We start from the raw sequence: 21,535 nt of genomic DNA on the forward strand, positions 1-21,535 counted from the left end.
GAAAAGAACTGTTGTTAGTTGAACTTAAGTTCTTGTAAGACGAAAGGAAATGGCAAAACATTTTGCTACTCAAAAGCAACAGTGAAAAGTATTTACAAAAATGACTATTTTTATTGGATATTTTATTTACATTTCAGATGTTATCCCCTTTCCCCGTTTCCCCTCCAGAAACCCCCTATCCTATCCCCTCTCCCCCTGCTTCTGTGAGGGTGCTCCCTCACCCACTCCTCCAGCCTCCTGCCCTGGCATTCCCCTACACTGGGGCATGGAGCCTTGAGAGGACCAAGGGCCTTTCTCCCTCTACATCCTCTGCTACAAAAGCAGGTGGAGCCATCGGTCGCTCCATGAGTACTCTTGGGTTGGTGGTTTAGTCCCTGGGAGTATGTGGTTGGTTGATAATGTTGTTCTTCTTATTGGGTTACAAACCCAGGCAGCTCCTTCAGTCCTTTCTCTAGCTCCTTCCTCCACTGGGGACCCCATTCTCCATTCAATGGTTGGCTGTGAACATTAGCCTCTGTATGTGTCAGGCTCTGGCAGAGCCTCAGGAGACACCTCTCAGTGAATCTTTGAAGTCATAAGTTCCTCTTTTTTTCTCACTGTGTCTCTACATTTAAATTGTCTTACAGTTAACTGATGATTCTCTTCCCATTCCTTTCAGTAAAATGGCGAAACTGGAGGAGCTTGAAGAAATCGATATCAGTGGGAATAAGCTGAAAGCCATCCCAACAACCATCATGAACTGCAGGCGCATGCACACGGTGATTGCTCACTCGAACTGCATCGAAGTCTTTCCTGAAGTCATGCAGCTCCCAGAAGTCAAGGTGTGTGAGTGATCATGGGCTTCAAGTCAGCAAAGCGGTTCCTTCCCAAACATGGTGGGTGGGGGCTGTGCTGGGTGGCTTCCACACAGCGGGGTATGCCATCATGAGACTCCCCATTAACCTTGTTCTGCTTAGCTTCTGTGTCTGACTTAGTATCACGAAACTCTTAGGTGGAGAGAATTTCCTCTTCTGCTGTAGGCTTTTTTGTTTTTTGCTTGTTTTTAAATATCCTGTTTAAAATACAGATAGCTAAATCACATGAAGTCCTGAGTTTCAGTACTTAGCATCTTGGTTACTTTTAGCTGCTGTGGTAAAATACCTTAACAAAAGCAGCTCACAAGAGAAAGGACTGACTTTAGCTCTCAGTTTCCATGCCGTCTGCCATGGGAGGAGGCTGAGGCAGCAGAGCTGTGCTTAGCACACTGCTGTGAGCAATCCAGGATTCCCTGTTGAGAAGGTAGGCTACTCAAAAGGAGTGTGGGTCTTTCTATACCAGTTACTTTAGTCAAGATGATCCCACAGGCTTGCCCAGTGCACTGAAACTCTAGACTCTGTCAAGGTGACAGTGAACACTGACCATCACGACTTAACACCTAGAAGGTGACAAGAGGAGGAACAAGGAGTAGACATTTAAGTCTCAGATTTTAACTACATGGTACAAAGTATGGTCTTGCTGCGTGAAGAACTAATCCTATCCTAGCGTTTTCCTTAGAGTTCTGAATTCAAAAGTCAGTGAATTCTGAGTTCAAAGTCAGTGACTTCTGATGAGGTAGAGGCCCTTCATTTTCTGCTAGTCTCTCTACCACACTTCTCACTTCCCTCTTAAGGTTTGATTTCTTTTTACTTTGTATGTGTGTTTGTCGATATATGTAGTGTTTCTTAAGAATAAAGTCACTCTGTGTGTACCTGTGAAGGCTGGAAGAGGGCTGGATCCCCTTGAGCTGCAGGCTGTGAGCTGCCCATCAGTGCTGAGCTCCAGGTCCTGGTTCCCAGGAGCGGCCAGCACTCTTGGCTGTTGAGTCACTTCTGCAGCCCTGACATTCTCTTTGCTTGCTTCTGGTGCTGCGTTTAAGTTCCTTTTCCTTTGATTCGTTTTCTTCCGTTTTCTGATGCTGTAGCATTTCCCACTTCTAGCTCCTCCATTACAAGTAGCTCCAGTAATACCTGACTTCAGGAGACCGGAGCCTGGAGTTCGAGTAATAGAGCAAGGGCTATTTGATTTTGTTTTTTATGTACCCAAATTGCTGTTGAAAAAATTAGTTTTGTTCTATAAGTCTAAACAGGTATTTTATATATCATGTATAATATATATATGATTATATTCCCCTTTTTATTGGAATTTTTTATTTACATTTCAAATGTTATTCCCTTTCCTGGTTTCCCGTCCATAAACCCATCCCATCCCTGTCCGGCTTCTTCTATGAGGATATTCCTCCACCCAATCAACCCCCCTTTCATCTCCCCTCCCTGGCATTCTCCTACACTGGAGGGTCCAGCCTTGGCAGGACCAAGGGCTTCTCCTCCCATTGGTGCCCAACAGGGCCATCCTCTGCTACATATGCAGCTGGAGCCATGGATCTGTCCACGTGTACTCTTTGGATGGTGGTTTAGGACCTAGGAGCTCTGGTTGGTTGGTATTGTTGTCCTTATGGGGTTGCAAACCCCTTCAGTCCTTTCTCTAACTCCTCCAATGGGGACCCAGTTCTCAGTTCAATGGTTTCCTGCTAGCATCTGCCTCTGTATTTGTCATGCTCTGGCAGAGCCTCTCAAGAGACAGCTATATCAGGCTCCTGTTAGCATGCACTTCTTGGCATCAGCAGTATTGTCTAGGTTTGGTAGCTATATGTATATGACCTAGATCCCCAGGTGGGGCAGGCTCTGAATGGCATATGATGTATTTATATATCATATATACCATATATATCATATATACCATATATATCATATATATCATATATATCATATATATCATACATAGTAACAACAAGTTTTAATACCAGCAATAGGGCTTATTTGACTTTAATAGATGTGTTAATCATTTGAACCAGGAATTTTCTTTTGGATAGTTGAAATATGTCAATATACCATATATAGATACACATATATGGAAAGAGAAAGATGATATATACGTATATATTTGTATATTTGAATATAAATGTATATAGCATATATGTATATCATATGCACAATAATAACAAAACATCATACCATGACATGCTAGGCTCATTGAGCTAGTTTTTTTCACGTGGCCTTAGCTTCCAGACTTCAAAGGCAAATGTCTATTCACAACGTGCTAGATAACACTAGTTTTGTGGATTTTTTTTTTCTGATTGTTTGTTTTTTAGCACATGGTCTCGTGTATTCAAACTGGTCTTTAACTCCCTATGCAGCCAACTAGCTTTCAGTCAGCTGGTGAAAAAAACATTCACCATCACAGAGTAAGGCTTGGCCTGGCTGGACCTGGGCCTGGGTCTATGCCTTGCCCATTGGTGTGTGACATGTCCCAGAAACCAAGGTGGCCGTGATGCTGGCACTTGGTTCTCCCTCACTAGACCAATGAACCACATAACAGCCATGTTAGTAATGTAGCAGTTTTGCTTCAAAACCCAAATTTTCAGTTGGATGATTTTTAAATTAGTAAATCACTGTAATGTTTTGTGGAGTTTAATTTTAAGCAAGTGAAACTGAAACTTGGCCGATCCAACTTGAACTGTGGGGTTGCAGCACCGCATCAGCAGATCCTGTTTGTCGGGTTCTCATGTGTCTTCTTGACTCTTGACTGCAGCTTCCAGCATTGTGTTCTGAGCATGTGTGGTGCGCTTCATGGACATGCTGCGTAGGCTCGTCCTTGAGTAGTGGACTGTGAGTTATTTTTATCGGTGGCTATAAGAAGCTGAAAATAAATAGACTTCCCTCCGAATGCAGGTCAGCTCTCAATCAGAAAGGGAGGCAAGTACAAGCTCAGAGTCAGCAGGAGCTCAGCGTGGCTCAGAAGTCCCAGGCAGTCCAGTTTGCTGTTCTCCTCAGTGATGTACAGTGAAGAGAGTGTGTGCTTCCTTGGAAAGATCCCCACAATTTGGGGAGAAGGCTGGGTTCAAGTGGCTAGGAGATGATCCTGGGAAGCAGGTGGGTCAGGATACAGGTGGGTAGCACAGCTTAGCTCACTCGTGTTAAGTCAGGGTGGCTTCTGTGAAGCGCATACAGCAGACGGGACCCGGAGCCAGCATTGAGTCCTGGAAACTGATTCAAGAATAATCATTTAGGGAATGTTGTTCTGACAGCCAGGGAATTTGGTGTCAGTTCCTGTTTGAGACAGCACCTTCAAAGGGTTTGGGAAAGAAGCAGCAAGCATAGATGGCCACTAAAGCCACTTTATTTTGGTCTCCCCAGGAAAAGACCAGCAGGAAGCTTGAGCTGCGTCGTCTCCCTCTTATAAAATTGGAGCACTCTGGCTGGTTATGGTTCCATCTGTCTTTAAACTCTAGCTCCCCAGATGCTTTCAAATTCAAGGCTATGCCCTTTCCCACCAGGCCACACCTCATCTCACAGAGCAGGTAAAAACAGCCAGTGCTAGCTTGCTCCTTGTACACATCCAGCACCTGCTTACAGATGCCCTTGTACAAAGAGCACTGGCAGTGGTCCTCAGGCAGCCGTGAAGTGGCCTCCTTCATGCTCGGATTGGCTCTGGGCGAACTCAGTGTGCTCCTACTGTGTGAAAAGTGGAAGACAGCTTGGGATGACTTCAGAGTTTCCTTCAGATCTTTTTCAGTCGAAAATCTCATGTTCACTTTATGTCTTTCCATTTCTAAAAATACCATCATGCTTTACTTATGAAAATATTGGTTCTTCTCACAAAAGCTGTAGAAGACTCAACCAAGGCCTGCAGAAGCCTGTGTCAGGCACCCTAGAACATTGTAACAGGCCACCTAAAGCCAGTAATAAAAAGTAAAGACACAAAGAAAGCCATCTGTTACTACCAAATGCCTTTTCTTCAATTCAAAGTTTGCTATTAACTTCCTATTTCAGGAAATCCAGAATATAGAGAAATCGAACGCTGTCTGGGATAGTATGGAGTTTTAGAAAACAAATATGTACCCTGTTTGTGATTTTATCAGTTTAAATTCTTGTAACTAAATCAGTGAAGTTAGTACATGCCAATTGAAAAGAAAGGCTACCTACAGACTGAGTTTAAATACTAGTTAGACCCCAAGTACACCTTTAGAAAAGCAATCCTCTCCTTTGGCTTCTGTTCTTAGTTAAACATAGGCTCAGAGGGGTTCGCCAACTGGTAGGCTTAATTCTGCTCAGTTATCTTTCTTTTCCTAGGCATCTTTTTTCTCCAGTTTGTTTGTTTTTTAACAAAATCTCTATAATTGAGCCATTGGTTGTAATATAGACTGACAGGCGTTCCAAGGTGATTTCAGAACTCAAGCTCTTTGTGTCATATAGTTGTCAGGAGGTACAACTGGGTGACAGGGAAGGTTTGCCTGCCCACCTGGTTCTGTGGCCTGATCAGTCCTTCCTTCCCCTGGCTGACATCACTCCCCACACTGATGATGCAGCACAAGGCTGCTCTGTCTTCTGAGTTCTTGGGTTTTGAATCTTTTCCTTCTGTCTGATGGAAGTCCGACGGACAAATTTTAATTACATTTTTATATTTTGATTATACCCTCCCCATCTCCTTCCAGATCCTCCCCACCTTCCTACCAGCTAACTTTGTTCTTTCTCACTCTGACTTTCAAAAACAGAAAGAACAAGGAAAAAAAAAAGACAAAAACCCACACAAAAATAAAAATCAGAACAAATAAGCAAAAGGCCATTAAGACAAAAAGTGCCACACGATGCAAAATGAGACAAAAGCCCACCATTAAGCTTGTTCTTTTGAAGTTCGGCTACCTCTGGGCACATGGCTGGCCTTGGAGTGTGGTTAATGTGCCCAGTGACACTCCACTAGAGAAAACTGAGTTTTCCTTGGAGATTCTTTTGACCAGCTTCTTGGTGAACAGTGGGACATGATGTCCACAACCCCCTTTCGCACTGAGATCCCGTCCACTTTAGCCTATACAAGTCTGTGGCAGATGCCACCGTCTCTGTGAGTTCGTACGTGTTTTAGTCCAGACGTGTCCGAAAGACAGTTCCTCGGACTTACTCATCCACACTGCCTCTTACAGTCTTCCCACCTACTGTTCTGGATAGCTCCCTGCGCCCCGGGGGGAGGGGTTTAATAAAGACATCCTTCAGGACTGAGTGCTCCAAAGTCTCTCACTTTGTCACATTGTCCAGTTGTAGGTTTCTGTGTTTTATTTCTGTCTGCTAAGAAGCCTCTCTAATGTGGGTTGAGTGAAACACTGATCTATGGGCATAGCAGTGTTGCTTGGTAGGTTTTCCCCTAGCTGGTCACTTAGTAGGTTCAGGTTCTTGCCAACTTTGGCAGGTTTATGTATGGGCTCCCTCTCGTGGAGAAGGCCGTAATTACATCCAATCAGAACGTGCTTGGTTACTGCCCTCTGTGCCACTCTTGCAGCAGTGTGCAGGCAAGCAGGTTGCTATTGTAGATGAGGCTTTGTGGCGGGGCGATGGTGAGGATTACCTTTCTCCTCCTCCAGTAGAGTACCATCCGGTGCCATGAGCACTAGTCACTAGGACAGAAGCTTACAGACTCTGTGTTTGACAGCACAAGTGTTTTCTCTGTAGACTACGATGATCACAGGCTCCATGGGATACCTTTGGCCAATAGGGCTGAAAAAGAAGTAGCCAGTGGCTGGCACTGAAGTTTTACTTGGTGGTATAAGAGGTCTGGTTGGAGTATTGGTCCCTATTATGTGGTGACGTCACTTAGAGTCCTTTCATGTTTGTCTGTCTTTTAGAAAGCTCCGGCAAGTAGTAGGCTTCCATATGGTTTTGCATGGCCTTTGGTGTTAGGTACCTCACACCACATTCCCTTTGTCCTCCACCCTTCTTCCCCATCCCCATCCCATCTAATCCTCCTAGTCTCCCTTTTATCTCTTTATAACACTCCTCTTCTCCCCTGCTGTGCACCATCCCCTTCCCCTCTGATCTCTTACTAACCTGTGTGGCCATTTGGACTGAAACACACGAATCTAAAGCTTAACAGCTGGCATCTAGTTACAAGAGAAAGCAAACAGCATTTGCCCTTTTGGTTCTGGGTTACTTCCCTCAAGATGACTTTTTCCTGGTGACATTTCATTTACCTAAAATTCTTTAATCTCCCTTTTCTTAACAGTTGAATAATTTTCCATTGTGCAATGTTCCACATTGCCATTATCCATTCATCAGTTGATAGCTCTCTAGGCCTTCTCCAGTTTCTGGCCGTTATGAGTAGAGCTGCAGTGAGTGTCTGTGGTAGGATGTGGAGTCCTTTGGCTGTGCCCCAAGAGTAGTGTAGCTGGATCTTGAGGTAGATCTAGCCCTCGCTTCCTGAGGAACTGCTTCACTGATTCCATAGTGCCATACTTGTCTGCACTCCCACCAGGCATGAGTGAGTCTTTCTTTTGCCCATTCTTTGCTTCATGAGCTGTCGTTTATTTTGTTGACCTTGGCGGTTTTGACTGGTATAAGATGTAGGTTTGCTTTGCATTTCGCTGATGGCTATGGAAGCCGAACACTACGGTAAGCCTGTCTCTGCATCTGTGCTACATCTTTTAAAAACTCTGCTTAGCTCTCGGCCCCATTTTAAAAATTGGGTTATGTATTTTCTTGTTGTCCAGATTTGTGTTTATTTTTAAAGTTCTATGTCTCCTTTGTCTTGTTTGGCATTAAGAAGGCCCCTGGTGTTCATATTAATGTGGGGGTTATGACCGTGAAGATCCAAGCGGGCACAGATACAAGCCCTAGGAAAGAGCCCACCTTAAGATCTTATCTTAATCTCTGTCTTAAACGCAGAGGTAAACCTTAGTGGAAAAGATTAGTGGTGGAGTCAAAGCGTGAAGACAGTTACGTAGCCAAGACTTCTGCCTCCTCTTATTGACTGCTGTTCATCTGCAGAGCACAGAGGGGAACGGCAGCCTCTCCAGATCATCTTTCTTGTTTCCATTGTTCCATCAGTGTGTAGATCTGAGCTGTAATGAGCTGAGTGAAATCACCCTACCAGAAAACCTGCCACCTAAACTGCAGGAACTAGATCTGACCGGAAACCCACGCCTTGCCCTGGACCACAAAAGCTTGGAGCTGCTCAAGTGAGTATGGCAAAGCACTGTGTCCCTCCCATGTTCACTAGCAGTGGGGTTTACAACTTCATAAACACTCGAAGCGGAAAGGTCCTGTTGACTTAGCTGTATCCACAGCAGGGAAGAAGACAGGAGGAGGGTACCATCCACAGTGGGAACAAATCACAATGGGTCCCGGTCACATGACTGTGATACGTAATGCAAATGCCACCGAAACATTTCAAAAATGGTATGTGATGTGAAGAACTAAAGTCTAGATCCTTAAAAACAAACTGGACTGCAAAGTAGGTACAGTGAGATCTTACCAGGTTCCTTCCTTCTCGAGAGAGCTCGTGGTGGATGCTGGTAATGTGATCAGTTGAAGTTTAAGGGTAGCATCAGTAGAAAAGATGCCACTGTTTGAATATCCATCCCAGACCTCCAAATATAGTTACTATAACTGGGTGACCTGTGCTTCCTGATGTGGAGCTGTAGAAGTAATCAAAGGGGTCTTTATCGTATGATGTTAGACAAAACTTACCAAGAGATTTGTACACACATTATCCTTCTGTTTTCAAATTAAATATGCATACGTTCTACATGTGAGTATCTGCATGTGCCTAAAATGTACTCCACAGGATAGGTACCAGGTATTAAGTGTTCTCCGTATTCCCCTTCATACTGGTTCTGTGAGGGTCTCTGCTTTCTCCTTTGTACTTCCCAGCCCTTACTTCTATAAATAGCATTCCTGAACAGTGCCAAGCGTAGTCATCCTTCTGCCATATATCTTTATATGAGGAGGGAGGTTTTTTTTCCTGGAAGTCATCTGCCATGTATTAGGAAAAAACTGAAAAGATGAGAATTTTGGTGAATGGACCATTAGTAATCTTTTTGTGTAACACAAATTAAAGCTTAAAGATCAGCTTTTTGGTTAGAACCCAGCTGCTCTAATTAATACTCCCTTGCTGGCTTCTTAAATACTTAATAGAAATATTAATTTGGTGTATAACTGAAGAGTGCTGCCTAAACAAAGACTACCAGGGAAGACCTGGGGACATGACTTTTCTTCACTGTGTATGGGTACTACCCAAAGCCCTCAGTCGGCACTGTAGTCTCCTCATGCCCTGTATGCTGACTGGATGGCTGGCATCATTTGTAAGATACTCGACCGTGAAGAGTACCATGAAGTATCAACATATTTTCCATCTTTGTGAGTAGTTTTGATATGGAAGCTTTATTTTAAATAATTTGATCAATGCCTGGCATGATGGCTCATACCTATAATCCAGTACTTAGGAGGCTGAGACAGGAGGATTGCCATAAGTTCAAGGTTGCTACACAATGTTTTATAGGATGCCTTAGCTACAGAGAAAACCTGTTTCCAAGAGGTACAAAAGAATTGTATCAATGTTTCTCCTTATAGGGATTAGCTATTTAGAGAAAAACTGTACCAAGTAAATTCCAAATAGGTTAAAAAGTTAAATATGTAGAATAAAATATTTAAATGCATTAATAAAATAGAAATTATTTTTCATGTCAGAAAGAGTTGGGGAACACTCAATAAAAGAAACCAGTATATGTGACACACACACACACACACACACACACACACACACACACACACACACACATGCATTTTACATGTGTTTTTATCAATTCCTACAACTACTAAGAGTAAATCTAAAACAAAAGTTATTGTTCCCATTTGGGCTGGAAGGACAGTTCAGCTGTTAAGAGCATGTGCTGTTTATAGAGGAGCAGGGGATCCAATGCCCCCTTATGGGCTCAGCAGACACCGTCACACATTCAATGCATGTGCACATACACAGAGTTAAAAATAAGTCCTTTATTTTTTCAAATAAAAAAACGGTTTTCATTCAAAAACAGAAAATGAGCCAAGGGCCTTAATATTTAAGAAAAGAAGTTTAAAAATGTTCACGCTTAGTAGTATATCAAGAAAACACAAATATTCAAGCACTTCCGATTGGCTCTGTGAGAAAGGCCAGGCCTAGTACAGATTTCTTTGAAAGTGGCTGACCTATTCTGTCAAGACTTTTAAAATATGTAGGTTGGGGGTCTATATACCAAAACTTTTTTTCCCTTCATTTTCTGTCTTTTTTTTTCTTTCTTACCCCCAACCTCTCCCCCTGGTTCCTTCTAGAGCCACTCCTACCTCTCAATTCCTGAGACTTGGTGGGGTTTAGATAACTCATCTACTCAGATAATCCCACGTGTGGGCCCTCCCTGGCATGTGGTCAGCCTACCGTACCCTCAAAGGAAACTGACTGTTCTCCAGAAGCCCACCACTGTTCATAGATCTTCAGTTCACACTTTCACTTCAAAAAGCACAGAGATAGGCATCAAGATATTTCTAGTTATATTTGGGATGAACATAAAGTAATTTGAAAACATTTGTGTCGTAATATAGACAAATATGCTGAACATAGAGAAGTAAGCTGGACCACCAAAGATGGTATAGATGATAGATAGATGGATGATAAATGGATGATAGTTGGATGGATGATAGATGATAGATAGATAGATGATAGATAGATGATAGATAGATGGATGATACATACAGAGACAGGTAGATAGATGACAGAGAACATAGAGAAGTATGCGAACCACCACAGATGGTATAGATGCAAGATGATAGATGGTAGATAGACGGCAGGTAGATGGGTGATAGATAGATGAATGATAGATATAGAGACAGGTAGATAGATGACAGATAAGGGGTCCCACAGTTATATCTGCATACATGAAATCTGGTAAAGTCTCCACAGTGAGCATATGTTACTGGAGTGACTGACCTTCTATGGTGAAGGCGTTGTGCTCTCAGACTTAAAAAATAATTACTAGGAATGAATCATAATGCTGAAAATGTTACCTTCTGGTTAGTACCCGAGTCTTCTGAGTCACTCCGGAGAATTCCCACATGTGACTGTGACTGGGGACGTGCTAGCTAATCCAGCGGCTGGTGTCACCACATCAGGAACTCTGCAGGGCTCAGTCCCGTCCCAGACGTCAGTGTTGGAGAGTTCACACAGCCATCTTCTTGGGAGGCTACCTAGTTACCTAGTTACCTAGAGAGGCGATTGCTTCATTACAAAATTAAAAATAGATAATGTGGACATCTATTGGGTTTGTAACTGTGAATTTGTTCTTTTCAAGTTTGGGCACCTAGTTCATGGTATAAGAATTATACCTTAACATGACACTTAGTTTTTGTTTGCTTCTAAGTTTAGTTTTATTTATGCATGTCCGTATTCATGTCCGTGTGTGTGCAGGTGCTCATGGAAGCCAGAGGTCATCCTCGTTCCAAAGGAGTTATCCTTTTTTTTTTTCCTAGAGATAGGGTCTCTCACTAGGGTTTGGGGCTCACCATTAGGCTAAGCTGGCTGACCAGAGCTCCTGTCTCTGCCTCTTCAGTGCTGGCATTGCAACTCTTCATGCAGATTCGAGGGGTCAGACGTAATTTCTAAAGCTCGCACTACACCAGCTGAGCCACCTCACTGTGGTCTTAAGTTGTGCTGTTTACGCATGTCAAAAGTTGTCGTGTAGTGTACAGTCTGCCAGTCTCTGCTCCTACAGTCACTGTGAAAATGGCCTTTGTGCCACATCCACACCCTTGTTCTCATTATCAACGAATGTAAGGTACCTGAGGAGAGGTTCCTGAGGCCCATAAATATTTCATCCACTGTAGACACAGCAGGGGTGGAAAGTGGACAGGGCTTAGCAGTGTCATCTCTCAGGTAAAGGCAGCAAATCTCACTCACCTGTCCCTAACGATTCCTGCTACTCTTTCTCCCCTTAGTAACATCCGCTGTTTCAAGATTGACCAGCCGTCAGCAGGAGATGCATCTGGAGCCCCAGCAGTATGGAGTCATGGTTACACTGAAGCATCGGGAGTAAAAAACAAGTACGTTGTCTGAAACTTTGGACCCAAAAATGCCTGTTGTATGCCTCCTTTCTTGGGTAGGAGACCCATATCCTTAGGTAGGATGGTGTATCCTTACATCCTGTAGAGTTTCTTAGAGCATGTTTTTCCAGAGTGAGGCCCATGCCTCTGTTTAAGCACCAGGGTGAGGACCTGCTTGGCATCAGATACTCTCCTTTTATGAGAGATGTTGCTAGGATACAGTGTAACTGACACATTCTATCCCTGTAAGGCTCCAGTGTTTGGAAAAGGCCTAAGTATTGAAATGTGTTTCAGCTCCTTTGAAAGCCCCTTTATCTTTGTGGGAAGTCTGTTGAAGCAGGAGCTGATTGATCACTTCCATTGATCACTGTAACGTACTTACAGTCCAAACTAGCTTGGCAGGGTTTGATCTCCATCCCCTGTCACGTCGTCTGCTTCTCCTGCCATTAGTAGTAATTCATCAGAATTTCTTTTTATAAACTATTTCCACCAGTCACCGTCTCTTAGCTACGAATGGGGGTTTTTCCTGATAATGCAGTCAAACTGGTCAGACTTGCTCACTTTGTATGGGGAGGTACCGATGATTAGAAAAGCAGAGTGCTGTCTGAGTAGGCATTCTTTCCTTGGCTAAGGTCTAAGTACTCAAAGTATTGAGACTGACGAATGACTAGAAAGTGGAAAATGATCCAATAATGAGCTCGTTAAGTCGTGGGCATAGTTAGAACCAGCCAGATAAAACAACAGTATTCCCATACACGCCTATAATCCCCAAATTCAGAAGGTGGAGGCAGGGGATAGAAAAAGAAAAAGAAAACCCAACATACACAGAGAGACAGAGGCCTCACAGCCTTGTCACGGTCACCGTCGACCCACTTCGTCAGAAAGTTTTCAAGTATCTGCGGGGATTCTCTAATGTCCAGGATTGAGAGCCACAGACCTTTTGTGGGCATAGGAAAGGCACAGGTGCTTCCTTGGCCGACTTGGCTTTGTGCTGTCGACTCTGCAAAGGCAGAAGCCCTGAGTAGCCTCCACTCTGCCTGGGCTTTGTGCTGCCGACTCTGCAAAGGCAGAAGCCCTGAGTAGCCTCCACTCTGCCTGGGCTTTGTGCTGCGGACTCTGCAAAGGCAGAAGCCCTGAGTAGCCTCCACTCTGCCTGGGCTTTGTGCTGCGGACTCTGCAAAGGCAGAAGCCCTGAGTAGCCTCCACTCTGCCTGGGCTTTGTGCTGCGGACTCTGCAAAGGCAGAAGCCCTGAGTAGCCCCCACTCTGCCTGGGCTTTGTGCTGCCGACTCTGCAAAGGCAGAAGCCCTGAGTAGCCTCCACTCTGCCTGGGCTTTGTGCTGCCGACTCTGCAAAGGCAGAAGCCCTGAGTAGCCTCCACTCTGCCTGGGCTTTGTGCTGCCGACTCTGCAAAGGCAGAAGCCCTGAGTAGCCTCCACTCTGCCGGGGCTTTGTGCTGTCGACTCTGCAAAGGCAGAAGCCCTGAGTAGCCTCCACTCTGCCGGGGCTTTGTGCTGTCGACTCTGCAAAGGCAGAAGCCCTGAGTAGCCTCCACTCTGCCGGGGCTTTGTGCTGTCGACTCTGCAAAGGCAGAAGCCCTGAGTAGCCTCCACTCTGCCTGGGCTTTGTGCTGCCGACTCTGCAAAGGCAGAAGCCCTGAGTAGCCCCCACTCTGCCTGGGCTTTGTGCTGCGGACTCTGCAAAGGCAGAAGCCCTGAGTAGCCCCCACTCTGCCTGGGCTTTGTGCTGCGGACTCTGCAAAGGCAGAAGCCCTGAGTAGCCCCCACTCTGCCGGGCTCTGGATGTCCTCGATGAGTGCTCTCACTGTGAAGGAGACATGGGCACATGCTTTCAGAACTCAGGATGCCTGTGTAGAGGCCATTCCACGTTAGACGGTAGGAGCTGCCTTACAAATTCAGGATGTGGCTGATTTCTAATTCTAGGACATTTACTATCTACTCATCTATGTGAGTTAGCAAGCAGCAGTTAGATCTGGTTTTTCTGCATATCATTTTCTTCTTTACTTAAGACTGAGAAAGTGTGTAAGTAGCGAAGGTTCTGGCCTGTGAGCTGTCTTGTCGTGAACACACTTGCAGGTAGACAACCGAATCAAGAAAAAGAAGGATAACAGCGACTCCAACCCCACCCAGCACAGCCAGCCAGCCCTCTCTGACTCTGCTGTTGGCAGGACAAGTCACATGTGCTTGGGAACATTTCGTTGTTGCTGTACTGTCTTGTTTGTTTGTTTGCGTTTTTACAGGGTGAAGGGCTAGGAGTTATTTTGTCTTTTTTCCCTAGATGTTTGTGTGCATTTTTCCCTTATAGATGAACTGGTCGTTTCAGCGTCTTTGCCTCGAATCTCGGCGGATCTCTGTCCCTGCTCTGTGTAGAGCTGCTTTCTTCTTGGCTCCTGGGGAAGCCCAAGCAGGGAGTGCACTCGGGAAGCTGGGGATTGGGTTTCACCCCTCAGCACCATTTTGAAGATGGCTGTCTTGTCTCCAGTGTCTGCTTTCAGCATCTTGGTCAGAAATCTTGTGGTCACAGAGCCTGGCAGCACGCGTGGGCCTGCACAGGCCCAAGCCAGATGGGTCCCAGCACTGGGAAGGGGAAGAGGATTCTGGCTCCTTGCCTTAACCACCAAGCTATCTGCGATTGATACCCACTTGGCTAAGGAAAGATTGGTTTTCTCCAGTGGGGCCTCCGGGGTATATTAACTACACTTCAGATCCCACGTGTTAAGAAAAAAAACCACACGTGGCGGCCATAGCTGTGTGGGTTTATTTCTGGGTATTCCGCTCCGTTCCCTTGGTCTGTGTGTGTGTTTCTGTCAAAGACCTGGCAGTTTATTGTGCAGTAGTTAGTTGGGTATGATCACTGAAGTCCAGTGTAATTCATTTGTTCGGGACTGCATTCCTATTCCGTCTTCTGTGTTGGTGTATGAATTCCAGGCCTGTTTATTCCAGCTCTGTAACGAGTGCGTGCAGTGTTGATGGGGACTGCCTGAAACTGTAAATTATGTTTCGTACTAGTCATTTAGAAAGTAGCTCTGCCTGTCCCCCGTGTGAAAAGCCCCGTCCTCCAGGGTTCCTCACTCTCTTCAGGGTCTCAGCACTTTGATTGTCAGGTCTTTCACCCTGCGGTAGGTGTGTTCCTACCTGTGTTTACTGTTGTAATCTTCTGGGTGTCCTATGGCTCCTGACTTCCTGTCTTGCTTTGATTGCCTTTGGCATTTCCGAGTTTTCCTGGGGGTGCATAGGCTTATACTGTCTCCATAGAGGGGTCCGGTGGTCTGGCGCCTCCCTTCATATTCGTATCCCTTCCGTCTCATTGTCTTATTGCTGTAGCTAGATTTGAAGCCTCATGTTGGATTTCAGTGGAGAGAATAGACAGCCCTGTCTCACTCCTGATTTTTCAGGAACTACTTTGAGTCTTTTAAGGTATTTTTATAGACACTCCCTTAAGTTTGCTTTCTGTTGTGTGACAAAACCCCATGGCTGAACACATCTTTGGGAAGAGAGGGTTTGTTATAGCTTGCAGTCCATCCTGCAGATAGGGCAGGGTAGTACCTGGAGGGCGGAGCCTGAAGGAAGGAACTGAAGCAGAGGCCGAGAACTCTTCTGGCTTGCCCTCTGTGGTCTGTTCAGCCTGCTCTCTTCACAGCCTAGGATGTGCTGTGCAGGAGTCGGACTGCCCACAGTGGGCAGGGCCCTCCCATGCTTGCCATGAATGGAGGAAATGTCCACAGGCCTGCCTACAGGCCAGTCTGATGGATGCACGTTTTCACTTGGAATCCCCTATTCTGCATGACCCATGCCCCACGCTACAAACAAAACTCTAGACAATTTAAGAAAATTATTTTATATCCAGGTCATGCTCGTTCTCTCTCTCTCTCTCTCTCTCTCTCTCTCTCTCTCTCTCTCTCTCTCCCTCCCTCCCCCCCCCCCTCTCTCTCTCTGTGGGGGGGGGGGGGCGGGTTGCCGGCATTAATGTCTGAGCCACATCATGCAGGGATCTCATGATGGTCAAAAGAGGTATTAGACGCCCTGGAGTGACAGTTACTAATGACTTCGCGTCGTGACCTTATGAGTACTGGAATTGCTCAGGTCCTAGGTAAGATCAAGAAGTGATCCCAGTAACTGAGCTGTCTTTCCTCCCAGCACTTCTTTAGTCATTAGAATGTCATGCATGTATGAAATGAAGTATGACTACCCTTCATTTTCCCCTCCAGCTCCCTACATGGCTCTCACAGGACTTCTCCCCCCAAGATGCTCCTCAGTGAGGGTGGGGCCTTGAGACCATTGACCCTACTCTTGCCAGCATTTTGGCTGGTACAAGATGCACCAGATCAAGCCAATCGGGAGTGGATGAATGGATAGTATTTTTGGTTTTGAGTAGGTAGATGTTGTATTTTATCACAGTTTTTTGCTCTATGAGAGATTATCATTTTTTCCATTTCAGTCTAATATGGTGAGCTACTTTGGTTTTTAATTTTTATTGGTATATTGTCTCAAATAACAACAATATTCTCATTATATAGTCCTGGTGAGCCTGGAACTCTATGTATCTAGGCTGGCCTTGATCTCACAGAGATCTGTTTGCCTTCGTCACCCAAATTCTGGGATTAAAGGTGTGTGCCACCATACCCTGCTCGTGGTTTGTTTGTTTTAATTATGTGGGGATATGTCTGTGTGTCATGGCTATGTTACAATGAGTGTAGGTGCCAAAGTCCAGAATCACCATGTTGCCCCGGAGCTGGTGTTACAAGGGGTTCTGAGCCCCACCAGATGTAGTTGGTGGCAACTATACTCTGGTTGTCTACAGAAGCAGTTTGCGTTTCAACAGCTGAGCGTCTTTGCAGCTTTGTTTATTCTAAAAATGTCAGCTTGGTTGTATTTCTAAGATAAACTCCACATGGCTGCGATATAGCGAGACCTTTTTACACGATTTGGAATTCCATTTGCTGCTAAGTTGGAGAAGCTGCCTGTGTTCCGGGATGAATGTTGACCTGCATTTTCTCACATCATTTCTTGGTTTTGATGCCATAGCAACATCAGCCTCATAGAATGGGCTGAAGGGTTTTTGAAGTTTGTACAGAGTGGATTTTAGATCTTCCTTAAATGTTTGAAGGACATTCCGTTGGGTTTGGAATTTTCCTATGTTTTTAATCAAACATCTATTTAGCGTATGAGATATTTTCTTTTTAGTATCTGCTCTAAATTGAATTTAGTAATTTATGTTTCAAGGATTTTGTCTACTTTATCTCTTTTCAAACGTGTTGAGGTAGATAGACTCCAAGCGTTCTGAAGAACCAGCACAGTGACTTCATGGTGATTGTAGACATTTGCATTCCCACCTTCCCTTCCCTGAGTAAGTGTTCCTCTCCCTACATCCTACTCACCAAGAGCTGTCATTTGCTGACTGACCTTGACCTCTCTGAGTGGCTAAAGTGGACTCTCAAGGTCACATTAATTTACATTTCCCCAATGACTAAGGATAGTAAACATTTCTTTGTTTCTCAGTCATTTGTGTTTCCTCTTTTGAGAACTGTCTCCTGTACCCCATTTTTTAATTGTTTTGTTTTGTTTTCTTGATGTACAATTCTTTTTAGTTCTTCATATATTTAGACATTAACCCTCTACCGGAGTATTGTCACATTCTGGAGCCTGCCAGTTTGAGTAATGGTGTCCTTTGCCATATAGAAGTTTCTCTTCTTCAAGAGGTCCCATTTGCTAGTTGTTCTTATTGCCTGTGCTCTTGTTCTCTATTCAGGAAATTGGATCCTGAGCTCAAGACTCTCCCCCACTTCCTATTTTAACAGACTCAGGATATCTGGCATTACGTTGAAGTCCTTGATCAATTTGGGGTTCAGTTTTGTGTACAGTGATAAATATGTGTGTATTTCCACTCTTCTACACGCAGCCATTCAGTCTGAACAGCACTGTTTGTTGCCGGTGCCGTCTTTTCTTCAGGGTGTATTTTTGGCTTGTCAAATATAAAAAATAAAAATCTCAATTCTGTTATCAGCATGGCTGTTTTTACGTCAGTACCATGCTGTTTCTGTTACTGTAGTTCTTTGGTACAACTAGAAACCTGGGATGCTGATATTTCAAGTGGTTCTTTTATCATTCAACATTGTTTTAGCTTCTCGGGGTTTTTGTGTGTGTGTGTTTATATGAAACTGATTTTTTTTTAATTTCTGTGAAGAATTATGTTGGAATTTTGATAAGGATTGTGTTGAATCTGTAGGCCACTTTTGGAAGATGGACATTTTTACACTATTAATTCTACCCATTCATGAGCTGGGAGATCTCTCCACTTCCTAATGCCTTCTTCAAATTCTTTCTTCAGTTTCTTAAAGGTTTTAATATCACTAATCTTCCCCTTGCTTGGTTAGAATTATCCATATACGTGTGTGTGTGTGTGTGTGTGTGTGTGTGTGTGTGTGTGTGTGTGTACATACACATACACATATGTTGAAGCTATTGTAAAGTGTATTAGTTCTCAGATTTCTTTCTCAGTCTGGCATTTGGGTTTAAAAAGACTACTGCTTTCTTTGTGTTGATTTTATATCTTGCTACATTGCTGAAAATGTTTCTAATCTGTACAAGTTTCCAGGTGGATTTTAAGGGTCTTTTATATATAAAGCTATATCATCTGCAAATAAAAATATTTTGGCTTCTTCTTTCCCTGAATTTTTCATTTTCAGTTTGATATCTCTTTGGTGATTCTATTTCTAGTTTCCTGTGTTGAAATGTTTTCACTATTTCATTGCACTGTGTATTTTCACAGCCTACTTTGGGTGATTTGTTTCTATCCTCTGTGAGGTCCTTGAACATATTCATGGTACCTGTTTTGAAATGCTTGTCTTGGGCTTTATTTCCCAGGGCCTCCTGTGGCAGAGTTGCTGGGCTCTGGTGAAAGCTCCCGTCTTAGCTAGAGCGTCTGATTCTCCACTGCTGTCTAGGCATCTGGAGTGAGGACGACTGAGGCGATGCTGGGTGCTGATATCTGGTCTGTCTTTGTTGGACAGGCTGTTCTGTCCCTTGGTTTCTGCTGCCCTCTCTGGATCTTGGGAGAGTGTGTGGCCGTAGGGACCCTGGTAGAGAGTACTTCTGCATGTCAGGGAGTGACCAAACGTCATAGAGATGGGCTAGACGGAAAGCCGAGAAAGGTCGTGGGACAGAGCTAGGGGACCCTATCCTCATTCAGAGGGGATTCTTAGGGACGAGCAAGTAGGCACAGCAGAAAAGAATATGACTGGAGAGTCAGGAGTGGTCAGACGAAGAGGACCTGGGTCAGAACAAGAGCTGGAGTTGAGGTGCAAGGGGGCACCAGCAACCGGCAAGCAGGCTGCTCCAGGACTGCGGGGGAGAATAGGAGTGGCTAAGCTGCGGGGATGGAGGTAGCTGATGGGAGTGGGAGAGTGAGGCCCTGCAAGCAGGCGGTTACAGGGCTGGGGGAGAGCAATGAAGGCTAAGGCCTGAAGCCCAGGCAGGGGTAGCCTCTGGGGCCCAGGCAGCAAGTGTTTCTAGGTACCGACTAGAAGGTAGTGTGCTGGTGTATAACTTTTGTGCTTTAAACCTATTTTCCTCTTTGTATTTTTAATGTTCTTTATAGGCAGCACATAGTCATATTTTGATTTTTTATCTGATTTGATTTTCTGTTTTGAGGGTAATTTTTAGCTCTTTTATTTATATCTTATAAAAACAGCTTAAGTTTCAACTTATTATTTGTTTTTTGTTTGTTTCCTTGCTTGCTTGCTTGTCTTCAAGGCAGAGTTTCTCTGTGTAACAGAGCCTTGGCCGTCCTAGAACTCACTGCAGGCCAGGGTGGCCTTGAGTGTGCAGAGATCTGCCTGCCTCTGCTTCCCGGGCGCTGGGATTGATGCGTGCAGCCCCATGTCTGGCCTGTTTGCTTTTTTCCTTAAAAATCTCAGATGATTTTTTTTTATTATTTTGGGTTAAATTACTTTACTTCTATTTTCCATATTATCTTCCTTGTTTTGTGTGTGTGTGTGTGTGTGTGTGTGTGTGTGTGTGTGTGTGTGTGTGTTCAAACACATGTTTTTATACTATATTTCTTTTACTTACTACATTTTACTCCAATTCTATCTCACTTCACAAAGGACATTAGAAACATCCGGCTTCTCCTGCGTCTACCTTTACACTCTGCTTGTTGCCTTGTGTCTTCCTCTCTCGTTTGTTATAAAGTTCCACAGTATGCTGTTAGCATTTGTAGCTTGGTGTTCTGCTTTCTGAAGCAGTGTCCTCAGCATCAGTGCCGTAGGCATTTTGAGCCACACGTAAGGTGGCAGGGAGGAAGCCTCCTATTTATTGTGCGGTGTGAGCAACATCTCTTGCTTCACGGGGAGGTGCCACAGTCCCACTGTGGCAAGGAAACACGTCTTTCTCACTTGTCATTACCACGTGCTTCATTGTTCTGCAGAGATCAGGTCTCCTCTACCCTGCTCCTTCTGTGTTTCTGCAGTGAAGTCTTCAGGCAGGACACTCTATCGTGCATCTGAAAGGTCATCAGCCGTCCCAGGCCGTTCCTTACTGGAATCCAGACCATTTGCACACAGTGCTCGAAAGAAGCTCCCCTGCCCTCGTGGCCCTCGTGGTTTTGCCACAGGCAGTCGTGGCTTCCCTCGTCCTGGCTTTAGCCATTTGGTCCTGCTGTGCCCCTCAGTCATTCCTTTGTCTCTTGCTGGTAGTTTGTTGAGCTGCTGTGTCCTTAGGTGTGCAGTTTTCACCGTGTTAAGTTGTAACTGTGAATGTCTAAAGTTCCTGTCTGTCTTTTCAAGGCTTGTGCTATTCCCATGTATTAAGCTGTTTGATACCCTCCCTCCCACTTCCCCCCCCCCCCCCCCCCGTCCCCAGCTCTTTGCCCTGGCTCTCGGTCTCCATTGGGTGTTGTTTTTGTGGGGTTTGTTGGTGAGGTCTCACCATGTGGTTCAGGCTGACCTTGAACTTCTGCTTCTCTCACGTCAGCCTTTTAAGTGCTAGGATCATAGGCCTAGCTTCTCGGTTTTCTTCTGGAGACACCTTAGTGCTCAATGGCCTGGTGCTCCCCATTCAACACTGTCTTCTTGTGCAGCCTCTGTACTTTCCTGTGGACGAAGCAGGGTCAGCATCAGCCCCTGGATGCTGACACCCCCATGCTATACCTGCCACTCTAGCTTAGGTGGCTGCTCTCCTTAATAATCATATGCATGTGGAGGTTAGAAGTTATATCCTAATATTATTTCTCATGTCTTTTACTTGCCTTTCTCTTATTGCCACCAAAGGTAGAATTGGAGCTGGAGAGATGGCCCAGCAGTTAAGAGCACACATGTCCCCCTGCAGATGAGTCAAGCTCAGCTCCCAGTCTGCCTTCCGGTCATGTCAGGCCACTCAAGGCTGTTGTGACTGTAGTTGGGGCACGGGTCTGATGCCTCTAGTCTCACAGGCATCTGCACTCATATCCACAACCCTCGCCCCAACCACACACACACACACACACACACACACACACACACACACACACACACACACACACAAGTGATTGTTTTTAAAAATGTAAAAATAAGGTCTGAAGAGATGGCTCCAGTAAGAGTGCATGCTGTTCTCGCAGAGGACCTGGGTTCAG

At 44.9% G+C, this 21,535-nt stretch overlaps 1 protein-coding gene across 1 annotated transcript in view; it reads left to right on the top strand.

The window, feature by feature from the left end:
* Phlpp1 (PH domain and leucine rich repeat protein phosphatase 1) overlaps positions 1-21,535 on the top strand; it is a 222,488-nt gene that overhangs the window by 194,048 nt on the left and 6,905 nt on the right. The window contains exons 12-14 of the mRNA NM_021657.2: positions 659-821; positions 7,887-8,017; positions 11,805-11,909. Of these exons, the coding sequence (NP_067689.2) occupies positions 659-821; positions 7,887-8,017; positions 11,805-11,909 (399 nt within the window). The remainder of the gene's footprint in view (positions 1-658; positions 822-7,886; positions 8,018-11,804; positions 11,910-21,535) is intronic.

The sequence above is a fragment of the Rattus norvegicus genome, chromosome 13, assembly GCF_036323735.1.
Source record: "Rattus norvegicus strain BN/NHsdMcwi chromosome 13, GRCr8, whole genome shotgun sequence".
Lineage (NCBI taxonomy): Eukaryota > Metazoa > Chordata > Mammalia > Rodentia > Muridae > Rattus > Rattus norvegicus.